The 18,221-nt window shown below is 30.4% G+C and overlaps 1 protein-coding gene and 5 non-coding genes across 6 annotated transcripts; all 6 read right to left on the bottom strand.

Annotated features, from left to right (window-relative positions):
- Positions 1-662: 662 nt before the first annotated feature.
- TRNAD-GUC (transfer RNA aspartic acid (anticodon GUC)) lies at positions 663-734 on the bottom strand. The gene has a single exon. It is a non-coding gene; the product is annotated as a tRNA-Asp (tRNA).
- A 2,681-nt stretch (positions 735-3,415) lies between these two features.
- TRNAD-GUC (transfer RNA aspartic acid (anticodon GUC)) lies at positions 3,416-3,487 on the bottom strand. Its single transcript has one exon. It is a non-coding gene; the product is annotated as a tRNA-Asp (tRNA).
- A 2,681-nt stretch (positions 3,488-6,168) lies between these two features.
- On the bottom strand, positions 6,169-6,240 carry TRNAD-GUC (transfer RNA aspartic acid (anticodon GUC)). The gene has a single exon. It is a non-coding gene; the product is annotated as a tRNA-Asp (tRNA).
- Positions 6,241-8,927: 2,687 nt separating this feature from the next.
- On the bottom strand, positions 8,928-8,999 carry TRNAD-GUC (transfer RNA aspartic acid (anticodon GUC)). The gene has a single exon. It is a non-coding gene; the product is annotated as a tRNA-Asp (tRNA).
- A 2,684-nt stretch (positions 9,000-11,683) lies between these two features.
- On the bottom strand, positions 11,684-11,755 carry TRNAD-GUC (transfer RNA aspartic acid (anticodon GUC)). The gene has a single exon. It is a non-coding gene; the product is annotated as a tRNA-Asp (tRNA).
- Positions 11,756-16,966: 5,211 nt separating this feature from the next.
- Positions 16,967-17,890, bottom strand: LOC131658451 (uncharacterized). Its single transcript, XM_058927743.1, has one exon. The coding sequence runs from the start codon at positions 17,888-17,890 to the stop codon at positions 16,967-16,969; it is 924 nt and encodes a 307-aa protein (XP_058783726.1).
- Between the last annotated feature and the right edge of the window lie 331 nt (positions 17,891-18,221).

Genomic DNA, 18,221 nt, shown 5'->3' with positions numbered 1-18,221 from the left:
AATATCACTGATGACCCAAAATCCTGCTATTTTTTTATTTTAATATGGATTAGATTTAACACTTTATTGATAAAAGAAACTATGGAATCATGAGTTCTAGTTTTAAATTAGGGAACTAAAATTTTATTTGAGGTAAGATAATGAAACAAAACATATATTAAAGTATTAAATTTTCTCTTATGATTATATGTTTTTGGGACATTTTCTATGAATAAAAATGGCATGGTATTATAACATATCAATCAAAGGGTTGAGATAGACTATATCTTTTAACAAGCATTGTAATTTATTCTAAATTTCTAAACATCGGTATTTTGTTTCTACCAAAAAAGAGCAAAGACATTTTTTAAAGAATCTTATAAATATTTGTCATTCTTAAAAGAGAGATAAAATATATTATTTTTCAAATTGAAATGATATTATTTTTCAAATTTACAACATATCAATCAAAGGGTTGAGATAGATAATGTGTTTTAACAAGCATTGTTATTTATTTTAAAATTTTAAACAACGGTATTTTGTTTCTAAAAAAAGAGCAAAGGCATTATTTAAAGCATCTTATAAATATTTTATCATTATTAAAAGAGAGATACAATTTATTATTTTTCAAATTTAAATGAATCTTGTCCAAATCCAAATTATAAATAATGAAAGTAAAAATACGCCGTTGCCGGGGATCGAACCCGGGTCACCCGCGTGACAGGCGGGAATACTTACCACTATACTACAACGACTCAATTGTTCTTAAGCTTTAATGTATAATTACTTAAATGTATAAAAACTTATTGAACATTCAATTTATTCTTTAAATATACCAATAACATCTTCCAAATAAGGAAGATATAAATTTTTGTTGTAAACTTTATGCAATTAATCCTTCTTTTTCTAAGCTTCCAAGAAAAATTATTATTAGATTAGCAGTTAAAGTTATCAGTTGAGAACCATTCTTGAGCCACATAGAGTTCCACCCATTTTTGAAAGTAGATTTAACGACCTCCGTGACATCAATTAAATCAACTATAAATGAAGTAACGTTACTGGTGTTTAGATCAAAACAATTCCATAAATTAGTATAGTGGTTCTTAAAGATACCACCACTAGTACAAGGACCTATAAAACCTCTAGTTACACCATCATTAATGCACCTAATCCAATTAATTTTAGGAGGGTTGCAACCTTTATTGTTAGGAACTATATGAGTATGAAGATAATCACAAAGGATTTCAAGATTCAATAATCATGCACTAATAAAGAAGAAGAAGAAGAAGAAGAACTTAACCATACAAATCACAGCAAACAAAGTGACAAGTTTGAATTGATTGGGCCAACTGCTTCAACAAATTCTCCAAATAGAAAGGGCGGACATAGAAAAGAACATTAATATGGAAGATCTTTGCAAGCCATTTCCATAAAGTGAAAGATAGTAGAAATCTAACAACAAATGATGGTTAGGTTCTGATCCAAAACAACACATATCACATTGAGAGACCATGTGTAATACCTCAATATGATAGGTTCCCATCAAAGGGAACTTTATGATAAGTAATCCACAAACTGTTCAAAGATTAAGAGGATTCGAATCCAGATAGTTGTAACTCAAGGTAGCTATTGGCCATTGGTGTTAATAAGATTATATGCTTAATTAAAATTAAGATAACCAATACTACTATGATTCCATATTAAGAAGTCACAATTAAAAATATTTGAATTCTTAATATGATTGGACATAGTTACGTTTGACGGATAAGTCAGAATAATAAAATAAAGCAAAACCAAATTATTTCTGTTAATGATATCTTTCACATGGGCATGGAAGAAATTATAAACATAAATGTGGATATTGAGAATTTTAGTTTCAAGATGTTTGTTCTGAGAATCAATCCAAAACACGATCTTCTTTCTCTTGCAAAGAAACCAACTATTGTTATCAAAGATGATATCCACACCCCCTCTTATTACCATACCAAATAGTCGAGTAAATGTGATAGCTAATATGACCTTACACCTCATCTCTCTAGCTCAAACAAAATTTTCTCCTTGGTTATAGAAAATAGTAATCACCTAACAAAACTTAATGGAGGCTTCATCGTTCACTTTTTGAGGGACCCGCTACCCAAACCTCTTCCTTTATGAGGAGTACAAACATTGTCCCACGATACAATAACACTGTTTTAATTATTAATATCACATTCCAAAATGCACCTTTAACCTATAGCCAAGCATGCTTTGAAAGAAACATTTAACTAATTATTTCTACTAGTAATGGACAAAAAAGAAGGTTTTTAAGCATATAACTAAGATCTCATCCTTCCAACAATGTTCAGTGGATAAAAAGCTTTGGCCTACCTTTAAAATCATGAATATTTAAGCAAATTAAAGTAATGTTAATGATAGAGAAGCCAGGAGTATCAGTGATGGTGAGAAGCGTGTGATGAGAAATAAAACATGTATAAATAGTATATTTTAGAGTATTAACCATTTGGCCATAAGTCTCAACGCACCTACCTGTTGAATAAGTTTGGCAAGTTTTGAACGTTGCATTTTTTCTTCGACAAAAAGCCATCATATCATCACCATACAGAATAAGAGATGGAGTATGAGTGTCAATTAGATCTTATATGAGGCAAAAAAGAAGAGGAGATGAGAGATGTCCATTTCTTTCACTTTGGACATATAGCCTACTAAAATATTCACAAACAATATAAAATTTTTAAGTTTTATTCATTTCTGTTCATATGCAACTTCAAGGTAAAAATATCACTGATGACCCAAAATCCTGCTATTTTTTTATTTTAATATGGATTAGATTTAACACTTTATTGATAAAAGAAACTATGGAATCATGAGTTCTAGTTTTAAATTAGGGAACTAAAATTTTATTTGAGGTAAGATAATGAAACAAAACATATATTAAAGTATTAAATTTTCTCTTATGATTATATGTTTTTGGGACATTTTCTATGAATAAAAATGGCATGGTATTATAACATATCAATCAAAGGGTTGAGATAGACTATATCTTTTAACAAGCATTGTAATTTATTCTAAATTTCTAAACATCGGTATTTTGTTTCTACCAAAAAAGAGCAAAGACATTTTTTAAAGAATCTTATAAATATTTGTCATTCTTAAAAGAGAGATAAAATATATTATTTTTCAAATTGAAATGATATTATTTTTCAAATTTACAACATATCAATCAAAGGGTTGAGATAGATAATGTGTTTTAACAAGCATTGTTATTTATTTTAAAATTTTAAACAACGGTATTTTGTTTCTAAAAAAAGAGCAAAGGCATTATTTAAAGCATCTTATAAATATTTTATCATTATTAAAAGAGAGATACAATTTATTATTTTTCAAATTTAAATGAATCTTGTCCAAATCCAAATTATAAATAATGAAAGTAAAAATACGCCGTTGCCGGGGATCGAACCCGGGTCACCCGCGTGACAGGCGGGAATACTTACCACTATACTACAACGACTCAATTGTTCTTAAGCTTTAATGTATAATTACTTAAATGTATAAAAACTTATTGAACATTCAATTTATTCTTTAAATATACCAATAACATCTTCCAAATAAGGAAGATATAAATTTTTGTTGTAAACTTTATGCAATTAATCCTTCTTTTTCTAAGCTTCCAAGAAAAATTATTATTAGATTAGCAGTTAAAGTTATCAGTTGAGAACCATTCTTGAGCCACATAGAGTTCCACCCATTTTTGAAAGTAGATTTAACGACCTCCGTGACATCAATTAAATCAACTATAAATGAAGTAACGTTACTGGTGTTTAGATCAAAACAATTCCATAAATTAGTATAGTGGTTCTTAAAGATACCACCACTAGTACAAGGACCTATAAAACCTCTAGTTACACCATCATTAATGCACCTAATCCAATTAATTTTAGGAGGGTTGCAACCTTTATTGTTAGGAACTATATGAGTATGAAGATAATCACAAAGGATTTCAAGATTCAATAATCATGCACTAATAAAGAAGAAGAAGAAGAAGAAGAACTTAACCATACAAATCACAGCAAACAAAGTGACAAGTTTGAATTGATTGGGCCAACTGCTTCAACAAATTCTCCAAATAGAAAGGGCGGACATAGAAAAGAACATTAATATGGAAGATCTTTGCAAGCCATTTCCATAAAGTGAAAGATAGTAGAAATCTAACAACAAATGATGGTTAGGTTCTGATCCAAAACAACACATATCACATTGAGAGACCATGTGTAATACCTCAATATGATAGGTTCCCATCAAAGGGAACTTTATGATAAGTAATCCACAAACTGTTCAAAGATTAAGAGGATTCGAATCCAGATAGTTGTAACTCAAGGTAGCTATTGGCCATTGGTGTTAATAAGATTATATGCTTAATTAAAATTAAGATAACCAATACTACTATGATTCCATATTAAGAAGTCACAATTAAAAATATTTGAATTCTTAATATGATTGGACATAGTTACGTTTGACGGATAAGTCAGAATAATAAAATAAAGCAAAACCAAATTATTTCTGTTAATGATATCTTTCACATGGGCATGGAAGAAATTATAAACATAAATGTGGATATTGAGAATTTTAGTTTCAAGATGTTTGTTCTGAGAATCAATCCAAAACACGATCTTCTTTCTCTTGCAAAGAAACCAACTATTGTTATCAAAGATGATATCCACACCCCCTCTTATTACCATACCAAATAGTCGAGTAAATGTGATAGCTAATATGACCTTACACCTCATCTCTCTAGCTCAAACAAAATTTTCTCCTTGGTTATAGAAAATAGTAATCACCTAACAAAACTTAATGGAGGCTTCATCGTTCACTTTTTGAGGGACCCGCTACCCAAACCTCTTCCTTTATGAGGAGTACAAACATTGTCCCACGATACAATAACACTGTTTTAATTATTAATATCACATTCCAAAATGCACCTTTAACCTATAGCCAAGCATGCTTTGAAAGAAACATTTAACTAATTATTTCTACTAGTAATGGACAAAAAAGAAGGTTTTTAAGCATATAACTAAGATCTCATCCTTCCAACAATGTTCAGTGGATAAAAAGCTTTGGCCTACCTTTAAAATCATGAATATTTAAGCAAATTAAAGTAATGTTAATGATAGAGAAGCCAGGAGTATCAGTGATGGTGAGAAGCGTGTGATGAGAAATAAAACATGTATAAATAGTATATTTTAGAGTATTAACCATTTGGCCATAAGTCTCAACGCACCTACCTGTTGAATAAGTTTGGCAAGTTTTGAACGTTGCATTTTTTCTTCGACAAAAAGCCATCATATCATCACCATACAGAATAAGAGATGGAGTATGAGTGTCAATTAGATCTTATATGAGGCAAAAAAGAAGAGGAGATGAGAGATGTCCATTTCTTTCACTTTGGACATATAGCCTACTAAAATATTCACAAACAATATAAAATTTTTAAGTTTTATTCATTTCTGTTCATATGCAACTTCAAGGTAAAAATATCACTGATGACCCAAAATCCTGCTATTTTTTTATTTTAATATGGATTAGATTTAACACTTTATTGATAAAAGAAACTATGGAATCATGAGTTCTAGTTTTAAATTAGGGAACTAAAATTTTATTTGAGGTAAGATAATGAAACAAAACATATATTAAAGTATTAAATTTTCTCTTATGATTATATGTTTTTGGGACATTTTCTATGAATAAAAATGGCATGGTATTATAACATATCAATCAAAGGGTTGAGATAGACTATATCTTTTAACAAGCATTGTAATTTATTCTAAATTTCTAAACATCGGTATTTTGTTTCTACCAAAAAAGAGCAAAGACATTTTTTAAAGAATCTTATAAATATTTGTCATTCTTAAAAGAGAGATAAAATATATTATTTTTCAAATTGAAATGATATTATTTTTCAAATTTACAACATATCAATCAAAGGGTTGAGATAGATAATGTGTTTTAACAAGCATTGTTATTTATTTTAAAATTTTAAACAACGGTATTTTGTTTCTAAAAAAAGAGCAAAGGCATTATTTAAAGCATCTTATAAATATTTTATCATTATTAAAAGAGAGATACAATTTATTATTTTTCAAATTTAAATGAATCTTGTCCAAATCCAAATTATAAATAATGAAAGTAAAAATACGCCGTTGCCGGGGATCGAACCCGGGTCACCCGCGTGACAGGCGGGAATACTTACCACTATACTACAACGACTCAATTGTTCTTAAGCTTTAATGTATAATTACTTAAATGTATAAAAACTTATTGAACATTCAATTTATTCTTTAAATATACCAATAACATCTTCCAAATAAGGAAGATATAAATTTTTGTTGTAAACTTTATGCAATTAATCCTTCTTTTTCTAAGCTTCCAAGAAAAATTATTATTAGATTAGCAGTTAAAGTTATCAGTTGAGAACCATTCTTGAGCCACATAGAGTTCCACCCATTTTTGAAAGTAGATTTAACGACCTCCGTGACATCAATTAAATCAACTATAAATGAAGTAACGTTACTGGTGTTTAGATCAAAACAATTCCATAAATTAGTATAGTGGTTCTTAAAGATACCACCACTAGTACAAGGACCTATAAAACCTCTAGTTACACCATCATTAATGCACCTAATCCAATTAATTTTAGGAGGGTTGCAACCTTTATTGTTAGGAACTATATGAGTATGAAGATAATCACAAAGGATTTCAAGATTCAATAATCATGCACTAATAAAGAAGAAGAAGAAGAAGAAGAAGAAGAACTTAACCATACAAATCACAGCAAACAAAGTGACAAGTTTGAATTGATTGGGCCAACTGCTTCAACAAATTCTCCAAATAGAAAGGGCGGACATAGAAAAGAACATTAATATGGAAGATCTTTGCAAGCCATTTCCATAAAGTGAAAGATAGTAGAAATCTAACAACAAATGATGGTTAGGTTCTGATCCAAAACAACACATATCACATTGAGAGACCATGTGTAATACCTCAATATGATAGGTTCCCATCAAAGGGAACTTTATGATAAGTAATCCACAAACTGTTCAAAGATTAAGAGGATTCGAATCCAGATAGTTGTAACTCAAGGTAGCTATTGGCCATTGGTGTTAATAAGATTATATGCTTAATTAAAATTAAGATAACCAATACTACTATGATTCCATATTAAGAAGTCACAATTAAAAATATTTGAATTCTTAATATGATTGGACATAGTTACGTTTGACGGATAAGTCAGAATAATAAAATAAAGCAAAACCAAATTATTTCTGTTAATGATATCTTTCACATGGGCATGGAAGAAATTATAAACATAAATGTGGATATTGAGAATTTTAGTTTCAAGATGTTTGTTCTGAGAATCAATCCAAAACACGATCTTCTTTCTCTTGCAAAGAAACCAACTATTGTTATCAAAGATGATATCCACACCCCCTCTTATTACCATACCAAATAGTCGAGTAAATGTGATAGCTAATATGACCTTACACCTCATCTCTCTAGCTCAAATAAAATTTTCTCCTTGGTTATAGAAAATAGTAATCACCTAACAAAACTTAATGGAGGCTTCATCGTTCACTTTTTGAGGGACCCGCTACCCAAACCTCTTCCTTTATGAGGAGTACAAACATTGTCCCACGATACAATAACACTGTTTTAATTATTAATATCACATTCCAAAATGCACCTTTAACCTATAGCCAAGCATGCTTTGAAAGAAACATTTAACTAATTATTTCTACTAGCAATGGACAAAAAAGAAGGTTTTTAAGCATATAACTAAGATCTCATCCTTCCAACAATGTTCAGTGGATAAAAAGCTTTGGCCTACCTTTAAAATCATGAATATTTAAGCAAATTAAAGTAATGTTAATGATAGAGAAGCCAGGAGTATCAGTGATGGTGAGAAGCGTGTGATGAGAAATAAAACATGTATAAATAGTATATTTTAGAGTATTAACCATTTGGCCATAAGTCTCAACGCACCTACCTGTTGAATAAGTTTGGCAAGTTTTGAACGTTGCATTTTTTCTTCGACAAAAAGCCATCATATCATCACCATACAGAATAAGAGATGGAGTATGAGTGTCAATTAGATCTTATATGAGGCAAAAAAGAAGAGGAGATGAGAGATGTCCATTTCTTTCACTTTGGACATATAGCCTACTAAAATATTCACAAACAATATAAAATTTTTAAGTTTTATTCATTTCTGTTCATATGCAACTTCAAGGTAAAAATATCACTGATGACCCAAAATCCTGCTATTTTTTTATTTTAATATGGATTAGATTTAACACTTTATTGATAAAAGAAACTATGGAATCATGAGTTCTAGTTTTAAATTAGGGAACTAAAATTTTATTTGAGGTAAGATAATGAAACAAAACATATATTAAAGTATTAAATTTTCTCTTATGATTATATGTTTTTGGGACATTTTCTATGAATAAAAATGGCATGGTATTATAACATATCAATCAAAGGGTTGAGATAGACTATATCTTTTAACAAGCATTGTAATTTATTCTAAATTTCTAAACATCGGTATTTTGTTTCTACCAAAAAAGAGCAAAGACATTTTTTAAAGAATCTTATAAATATTTGTCATTCTTAAAAGAGAGATAAAATATATTATTTTTCAAATTGAAATGATATTATTTTTCAAATTTACAACATATCAATCAAAGGGTTGAGATAGATAATGTGTTTTAACAAGCATTGTTATTTATTTTAAAATTTTAAACAACGGTATTTTGTTTCTAAAAAAAGAGCAAAGGCATTATTTAAAGCATCTTATAAATATTTTATCATTATTAAAAGAGAGATACAATTTATTATTTTTCAAATTTAAATGAATCTTGTCCAAATCCAAATTATAAATAATGAAAGTAAAAATACGCCGTTGCCGGGGATCGAACCCGGGTCACCCGCGTGACAGGCGGGAATACTTACCACTATACTACAACGACTCAATTGTTCTTAAGCTTTAATGTATAATTACTTAAATGTATAAAAACTTATTGAACATTCAATTTATTCTTTAAATATACCAATAACATCATCCAAATAAGGAAGATATAAATTTTTGTTGTAAACTTTATGCAATTAATCCTTCTTTTTCTAAGCTTCCAAGAAAAATTATTATTAGATTAGCAGTTAAAGTTATCAGTTGAGAACCATTCTTGAGCCACATAGAGTTCCACCCATTTTTGAAAGTAGATTTAACGACCTCCGTGACATCAATTAAATCAACTATAAATGAAGTAACGTTACTGGTGTTTAGATCAAAACAATTCCATAAATTAGTATAGTGGTTCTTAAAGATACCACCACTAGTACAAGGACCTATAAAACCTCTAGTTACACCATCATTAATGCACCTAATCCAATTAATTTGAGGAGGGTTGCAACCTTTATTGTTAGGAACTATATGAGTATGAAGATAATCACAAAGGATTTCAAGATTCAATAATCATGCACTAATAAAGAAGAAGAAGAAGAAGAAGAAGAACTTAACCATACAAATCACAGCAAACAAAGTGACAAGTTTGAATTGATTGGGCCAACTGCTTCAACAAATTCTCCAAATAGAAAGGGCGGACATAGAAAAGAACATTAATATGGAAGATCTTTGCAAGCCATTTCCATAAAGTGAAAGATAGTAGAAATCTAACAACAAATGATGGTTAGGTTCTGATCCAAAACAACACATATCACATTGAGAGACCATGTGTAATACCTCAATATGATAGGTTCCCATCAAAGGGAACTTTATGATAAGTAATCCACAAACTGTTCAAAGATTAAGAGGATTCGAATCCAGATAGTTGTAACTCAAGGTAGCTATTGGCCATTGGTGTTAATAAGATTATATGCTTAATTAAAATTAAGATAACCAATACTACTATGATTCCATATTAAGAAGTCACAATTAAAAATATTTGAATTCTTAATATGATTGGACATAGTTACGTTTGACGGATAAGTCAGAATAATAAAATAAAGCAAAACCAAATTATTTCTGTTAATGATATCTTTCACATGGGCATGGAAGAAATTATAAACATAAATGTGGATATTGAGAATTTTAGTTTCAAGATGTTTGTTCTGAGAATCAATCCAAAACACGATCTTCTTTCTCTTGCAAAGAAACCAACTATTGTTATCAAAGATGATATCCACACCCCCTCTTATTACCATACCAAATAGTCGAGTAAATGTGATAGCTAATATGACCTTACACCTCATCTCTCTAGCTCAAATAAAATTTTCTCCTTGGTTATAGAAAATAGTAATCACCTAACAAAACTTAATGGAGGCTTCATCGTTCACTTTTTGAGGGACCCGCTACCCAAACCTCTTCCTTTATGAGGAGTACAAACATTGTCCCACGATACAATAACACTGTTTTAATTATTAATATCACATTCCAAAATGCACCTTTAACCTATAGCCAAGCATGCTTTGAAAGAAACATTTAACTAATTATTTCTACTAGCAATGGACAAAAAAGAAGGTTTTTAAGCATATAACTAAGATCTCATCCTTCCAACAATGTTCAGTGGATAAAAAGCTTTGGCCTACCTTTAAAATCATGAATATTTAAGCAAATTAAAGTAATGTTAATGATAGAGAAGCCAGGAGTATCAGTGATGGTGAGAAGCGTGTGATGAGAAATAAAACATGTATAAATAGTATATTTTAGAGTATTAACCATTTGGCCATAAGTCTCAACGCACCTACCTGTTGAATAAGTTTGGCAAGTTTTGAACGTTGCATTTTTTCTTCGACAAAAAGCCATCATATCATCACCATACAGAATAAGAGATGGAGTATGAGTGTCAATTAGATCTTATATGAGGCAAAAAAGAAGAGGAGATGAGAGATGTCCATTTCTTTCACTTTGGACATATAGCCTACTAAAATATTCACAAACAATATAAAATTTTTAAGTTTTATTCATTTCTGTTCATATGCAACTTCAAGGTAAAAATATCACTGATGACCCAAAATCCTGCTATTTTTTTATTTTAATATGGATTAGATTTAACACTTTATTGATAAAAGAAACTATGGAATCATGAGTTCTAGTTTTAAATTAGGGAACTAAAATTTTATTTGAGGTAAGATAATGAAACAAAACATATATTAAAGTATTAAATTTTCTCTTATGATTATATGTTTTTGGGACATTTTCTATGAATAAAAATGGCATGGTATTATAACATATCAATCAAAGGGTTGAGATAGACTATATCTTTTAACAAGCATTGTAATTTATTCTAAATTTCTAAACATCGGTATTTTGTTTCTACCAAAAAAGAGCAAAGACATTTTTTAAAGAATCTTATAAATATTTGTCATTCTTAAAAGAGAGATAAAATATATTATTTTTCAAATTGAAATGATATTATTTTTCAAATTTACAACATATCAATCAAAGGGTTGAGATAGATAATGTGTTTTAACAAGCATTGTTATTTATTTTAAAATTTTAAACAACGGTATTTTGTTTCTAAAAAAAGAGCAAAGGCATTATTTAAAGCATCTTATAAATATTTTATCATTATTAAAAGAGAGATACAATTTATTATTTTTCAAATTTAAATGAATCTTGTCCAAATCCAAATTATAAATAATGAAAGTAAAAATACGCCGTTGCCGGGGATCGAACCCGGGTCACCCGCGTGACAGGCGGGAATACTTACCACTATACTACAACGACTCAATTGTTCTTAAGCTTTAATGTATAATTACTTAAATGTATAAAAACTTATTGAACATTCAATTTATTCTTTAAATATACCAATAACATCATCCAAATAAGGAAGATATAAATTTTTGTTGTAAACTTTATGCAATTAATCCTTCTTTTTCTAAGCTTCCAAGAAAAATTATTATTAGATTAGCAGTTAAAGTTATCAGTTGAGAACCATTCTTGAGCCACATAGAGTTCCACCCATTTTTGAAAGTAGATTTAACGACCTCCGTGACATCAATTAAATCAACTATAAATGAAGTAACGTTACTGGTGTTTAGATCAAAACAATTCCATAAATTAGTATAGTGGTTCTTAAAGATACCACCACTAGTACAAGGACCTATAAAACCTCTAGTTACACCATCATTAATGCACCTAATCCAATTAATTTGAGGAGGGTTGCAACCTTTATTGTTAGGAACTATATGAGTATGAAGATAATCACAAAGGATTTCAAGATTCAATAATCATGCACTAATAAAGAAGAAGAAGAAGAAGAAGAACTTAACCATACAAATCACAGCAAACAAAGTGACAAGTTTGAATTGATTGGGCCAACTGCTTCAACAAATTCTCCAAATAGAAAGGGCGGACATAGAAAAGAACATTAATATGGAAGATCTTTGCAAGCCATTTCCATAAAGTGAAAGATAGTAGAAATCTAACAACAAATGATGGTTAGGTTCTGATCCAAAACAACACATATCACATTGAGAGACCATGTGTAATACCTCAATATGATAGGTTCCCATCAAAGGGAACTTTATGATAAGTAATCCACAAACTGTTCAAAGATTAAGAGGATTCGAATCCAGATAGTTGTAACTCAAGGTAGCTATTGGCCATTGGTGTTAATAAGATTATATGCTTAATTAAAATTAAGATAACCAATACTACTATGATTCCATATTAAGAAGTCACAATTAAAAATATTTGAATTCTTAATATGATTGGACATAGTTACGTTTGACGGATAAGTCAGAATAATAAAATAAAGCAAAACCAAATTATTTCTGTTAATGATATCTTTCACATGGGCATGGAAGAAATTATAAACATAAATGTGGATATTGAGAATTTTAGTTTCAAGATGTTTGTTCTGAGAATCAATCCAAAACACGATCTTCTTTCTCTTGCAAAGAAACCAACTATTGTTATCAAAGATGATATCCACACCCCCTCTTATTACCATACCAAATAGTCGAGTAAATGTGATAGCTAATATGACCTTACACCTCATCTCTCTAGCTCAAATAAAATTTTCTCCTTGGTTATAGAAAATAGTAATCACCTAACAAAACTTAATGGAGGCTTCATCGTTCACTTTTTGAGGGACCCGCTACCCAAACCTCTTCCTTTATGAGGAGTACAAACATTGTCCCACGATACAATAACACTGTTTTAATTATTAATATCACATTCCAAAATGCACCTTTAACCTATAGCCAAGCATGCTTTGAAAGAAACATTTAACTAATTATTTCTACTAGCAATGGACAAAAAAGAAGGTTTTTAAGCATATAACTAAGATCTCATCCTTCCAACAATGTTCAGTGGATAAAAAGCTTTGGCCTACCTTTAAAATCATGAATATTTAAGCAAATTAAAGTAATGTTAATGATAGAGAAGCCAGGAGTATCAGTGATGGTGAGAAGCGTGTGATGAGAAATAAAACATGTATAAATAGTATATTTTAGAGTATTAACCATTTGGCCATAAGTCTCAACGCACCTACCTGTTGAATAAGTTTGGCAAGTTTTGAACGTTGCATTTTTTCTTCGACAAAAAGCCATCATATCATCACCATACAGAATAAGAGATGGAGTATGAGTGTCAATTAGATCTTATATGAGGCAAAAAAGAAGAGGAGATGAGAGATGTCCATTTCTTTCACTTTGGACATATAGCCTACTAAAATATTCACAAACAATATAAAAATTTTAAGTTTTATTCATTTCTGTTCATATGCAACTTCAAGGTAAAAATATCACTGATGACCCAAAATCCTGCTATTTTTTTATTTTAATATGGATTAGATTTAACACTTTATTGATAAAAGAAACTATGGAATCATGAGTTCTAGTTTTAAATTAGGGAACTAAAATTTTATTTGAGGTAAGATAATGAAACAAAACATATATTAAAGTATTAAATTTTCTCTTATGATTATATGTTTTTGGGACATTTTCTATGAATAAAAATGGCATGGTATTATAACATATCAATCAAAGGGTTGAGATAGACTATATCTTTTAACAAGCATTGTAATTTATTCTAAATTTCTAAACATCGGTATTTTGTTTCTACCAAAAAAGAGCAAAGACATTTTTTAAAGAATCTTATAAATATTTGTCATTCTTAAAAGAGAGATAAAATATATTATTTTTCAAATTGAAATGATATTATTTTTCAAATTTACAACATATCAATCAAAGGGTTGAGATAGATAATGTGTTTTAACAAGCATTGTTATTTATTTTAAAATTTTAAACAACGGTATTTTGTTTCTAAAAAAAGAGCAAAGGCATTATTTAAAGCATCTTATAAATATTTTATCATTATTAAAAGAGAGATACAATTTATTATTTTTCAAATTTAAATGAATCTTGTCCAAATCCAAATTATAAATAATGAAAGTAAAAATACGCCGTTGCCGGGGATCGAACCCGGGTCACCCGCGTGACAGGCGGAAATACTTACCACTATACTACAACGACTCAATTGTTCTTAAGCTTTAATGTATAATTACTTAAATGTATAAAAACTTATTGAACATTCAATTTATTCTTTAAATATACCAATAACATCATCCAAATAAGGAAGATATAAATTTTTGTTGTAAACTTTATGCAATTAATCCTTCTTTTTCTAAGCTTCCAAGAAAAATTATTATTAGATTAGCAGTTAAAGTTATCAGTTGAGAACCATTCTTGAGCCACATAGAGTTCCACCCATTTTTGAAAGTATATTTAACGACCTCCGTGACATCAATTAAATCAACTATAAATGAAGTAACGTTACTGGTGTTTAGATCAAAACAATTCCATAAATTAGTATAGTGGTTCTTAAAGATACCACCACTAGTACAAGGACCTATAAAACCTCTAGTTACACCATCATTAATGCACCTAATCCAATTAATTTGAGGAGGGTTGCAACCTTTATTGTTAGGAACTATATGAGTATGAAGATAATCACAAAGGATTTCAAGATTCAATAATCATGCTGTGGACCTCCGATTTTTTTTAATACCGGGCCATACCTCTGATCTGTAGAGATACGTGAACTGACTCTTTTTTGTCGCTTAATGCTTTCGCATTTTTTTTTGAAATTCACAGAGTCGCCACCGACCTTTTATTTTATCCAATTAAGGAAAGGTTTATAAAAGAAACAGAAAAAAGACCTTTAAGAAATTCTGGGTAAGGGGGTAGGTTATACAAAGGGAAGGTGTTAGCACCCTTTGTATCCATGGTTATCCATGGGCTCTTAAGTTTGCTTAGCTCACTTGTTTTTCGATCACTTTTCAATTGCTCTGAAATTGCTCATATGTGGTTTCAAATACTTTTGTAAATTGAATTTTGTAATGATCCGTGTGTGGATGTATACAAAATGCTTGTTTATCTTTCGAAAGATGTTTTGAAAAGAACGTTAACTTTGTAATAACCCGTGTTTGGATGTATACAAAGTATTGTCTTTTTTGAAAGTTTTGAAAAATCAACAGTGTATGAGAATTTTGTTTGTTTTGATTTGAGCAAGCAAACTAGGAGGTCTACCCTGAGTTGTAAGGTCTTTATCCTATTTCCTTTAAAAATCTATCCTTTCACCGGATATAAAAGCAAGGTTCGATTTTGTACTCAAAACAGTGGAATTTTGACTTTGATTTTGAAAGATTGAAAAGGGATTTCCTGAAGAGGTGCAAGTGTGATTGTGATTGGATTCAGATATTTATCTTTGAAGTTAGTGATCTAACGGTTCAATTTTATCTTTGACATACACGCAGTTTATATTTGCTGGAAATTAAAGTGCGGAAATGTAAAGTGCGGAAAGTAAATCTACGCTATTACATCGATTGTGCAGGAAATGTAAACTAGCCTATTTACATGAATTTGACATCCTATACATTTATCTAGGAATTTAAATTGCAAGAAAAATAAAAGGCATGTTTTTGGATTTTTTTTATGATTGATTTTAATTATAATTAATGCATGATTAATTAAATTAAAATGAAGAAAAAAGATGGAAATATATTTAAACCTAGAAATTAAGTTTAAAATATATACAAAATATTTGTTAATTAATTTTAAAACAAAACTAATTTTTTTTGAATTTTTGAAATTGATTTGAAATTGATTTAAGTTAATTAAAACATAATTATGCAAATAATTAAAACTTAAAAAGAAAATTATTCAAAATATGTACAAAATTAGTTTATAATATATAAACAATATTTAATATAAAGAACAATTTTTTTGATGATTTTTTGATTGGTTAGAATAATTAAAAAGCAAATATATAAATATATACTAATTAATTATGCAAAATATTGAAATTATGAAGAAAACAAAATATTTTTATTTCAGAAAATAATATATTATTTTAGAAGTCTAAAAATATTTTTTGTGAACCAAGTGAAATGGCAGCCTTTAGTAGGAGCTTCATACAGGCCCTGTCTCTGCATCATGTCAGTCAAGTCACTATATTCAGTAATATGAACATTATTGCCACCTATTCTATCCTGGCAGGTCAAAACATTATTAAAATCGCCCATGACAATCCAAGGACTAGATATCATAGCACCTAGCTTGTCAATTTGATCCCACAAGTTCTTTCTAAGATCCTTCTGATTCATGGCATATACAATGGTAGCAAGGTAGTGGATACTATTATCAATACTGCTAATCTCAACATGAATAAACTGTTCCTCAGTAAGTAAGATCTTCAGCTGCACTTCCATGTCCTTCCACATAATCCAAATCCTACCATTTGAGTGGTGGGAGTAATTATCTGCAAAGGACCAAGACTTGCCCATATTTCTTCTGATCTTGTATGCATTATTCTGTTTAACTCTTGTTTCAAGCAAAGCAACAATAGGGACCTTAAAAGTTGAGAGGTAGGAGCTAACCTCTCTATGCCTTGCTTCCTTATTGATGCCCCTAACATTCCAAGTGGCAAGCATTAACCATTACTGCATCCCACCTCTGGGACAGTTCCAATCCCAAGAGGTGTGAACACATTCTGAACAGGCATCTCATTAACAGGGGTGAAAATAATTTTCTTCTTAGCCTTATCAGTTCTATTAGAACTAACTGTAGTCCATTCCTCAACAGGCTCATTCTTCTCAGATAGGGGTGCTTCCTCCTTTTTGTCCAGTTGTTGACCCTCAGCCACTTGATCTTTAGACTGCCCTTTTGGCCTCCACAACTTTTGTACAAGTTTCTGCTGACCATTAGGTTGTTTCAGCGAGCAATCATGACCTATCCTCAGGCAAGTATGGCAATACTTTGGCCTCCACTCATAATCTATTTTCTGCTCCCATTCCCTACCATTATGATCTTTAATTGCAACACATCTCTTCACCGGTTGGGTGATATCAACTTCAACCAAAACCCTTGCATAAGAGATGCGTAGTTTTCTTGCAGTACATTCATCAGTCATGATAGGCCTACCAACAGCACTAGCAATTTTGGATAAACTTTTTTCTCCCCATAAGTGCAATGGAAGATTTGGCAAGGTAATCCAGAGAGGCAGCACTCTAAGTAAATCATCTTTCAATTCAAAATCAATCGACCAATATTTCAAGAAGAGAGGTTTACCATATATGAAATAAGGCCCTTGCTCCATGACTTGACTGAGATCTTCATAGCTTTTGAATCTAACAATGAAGTAACCAGAATCATTGAAATATAATTCCGGAAGAGCTACGAAATTCCAGGTTTTCTCCATGAAATTCTTCACAGCGTGCATCGAGAGAGTTTCTCCAAGAGCAAAGAGAATAATCGCGTTCTCCCAATACTTTATTTCCTCCGTCACATCTGCTTCATCAATCGTGATTGTTTCCTTGCCATTAATCAGCTCTGGCGCAACAAATCCCACGTTCATTCCTCTGTTAGCATCGCGATTCCCCTGAATGACCTCAACCCAAGGTTTCGCCAAGGGTTCATCCTTCTCCGGTGGTTTCGGAACCTTCACCGGACTCTTCTTCGCAGTTGGTTCAGAAGTCGTTAACAGAATCTCCTTGGGGTCCTCCTTTTGTACTGGAGTTGTCGAAGCCTTTTCCACTGTATGAAGCTCCTACTAAAGGCTGCCATTTCACTTGGTTCAATAAGCATACTACAGGTGCTATATATTCTCGGATTGATAGACTTGTTGGTAACAGTCAGTGGTTCCAAAAGTATCAAAATGTGAATGTGGAAGTTCTCCATCCTAGTAT

Source organism: Vicia villosa, linkage group LG3 (genome assembly GCF_029867415.1).
Source record: "Vicia villosa cultivar HV-30 ecotype Madison, WI linkage group LG3, Vvil1.0, whole genome shotgun sequence".
Classification (NCBI taxonomy): domain Eukaryota; kingdom Viridiplantae; phylum Streptophyta; class Magnoliopsida; order Fabales; family Fabaceae; genus Vicia; species Vicia villosa.
This window is presented reverse-complemented; position numbering and strand designations above follow the sequence as displayed.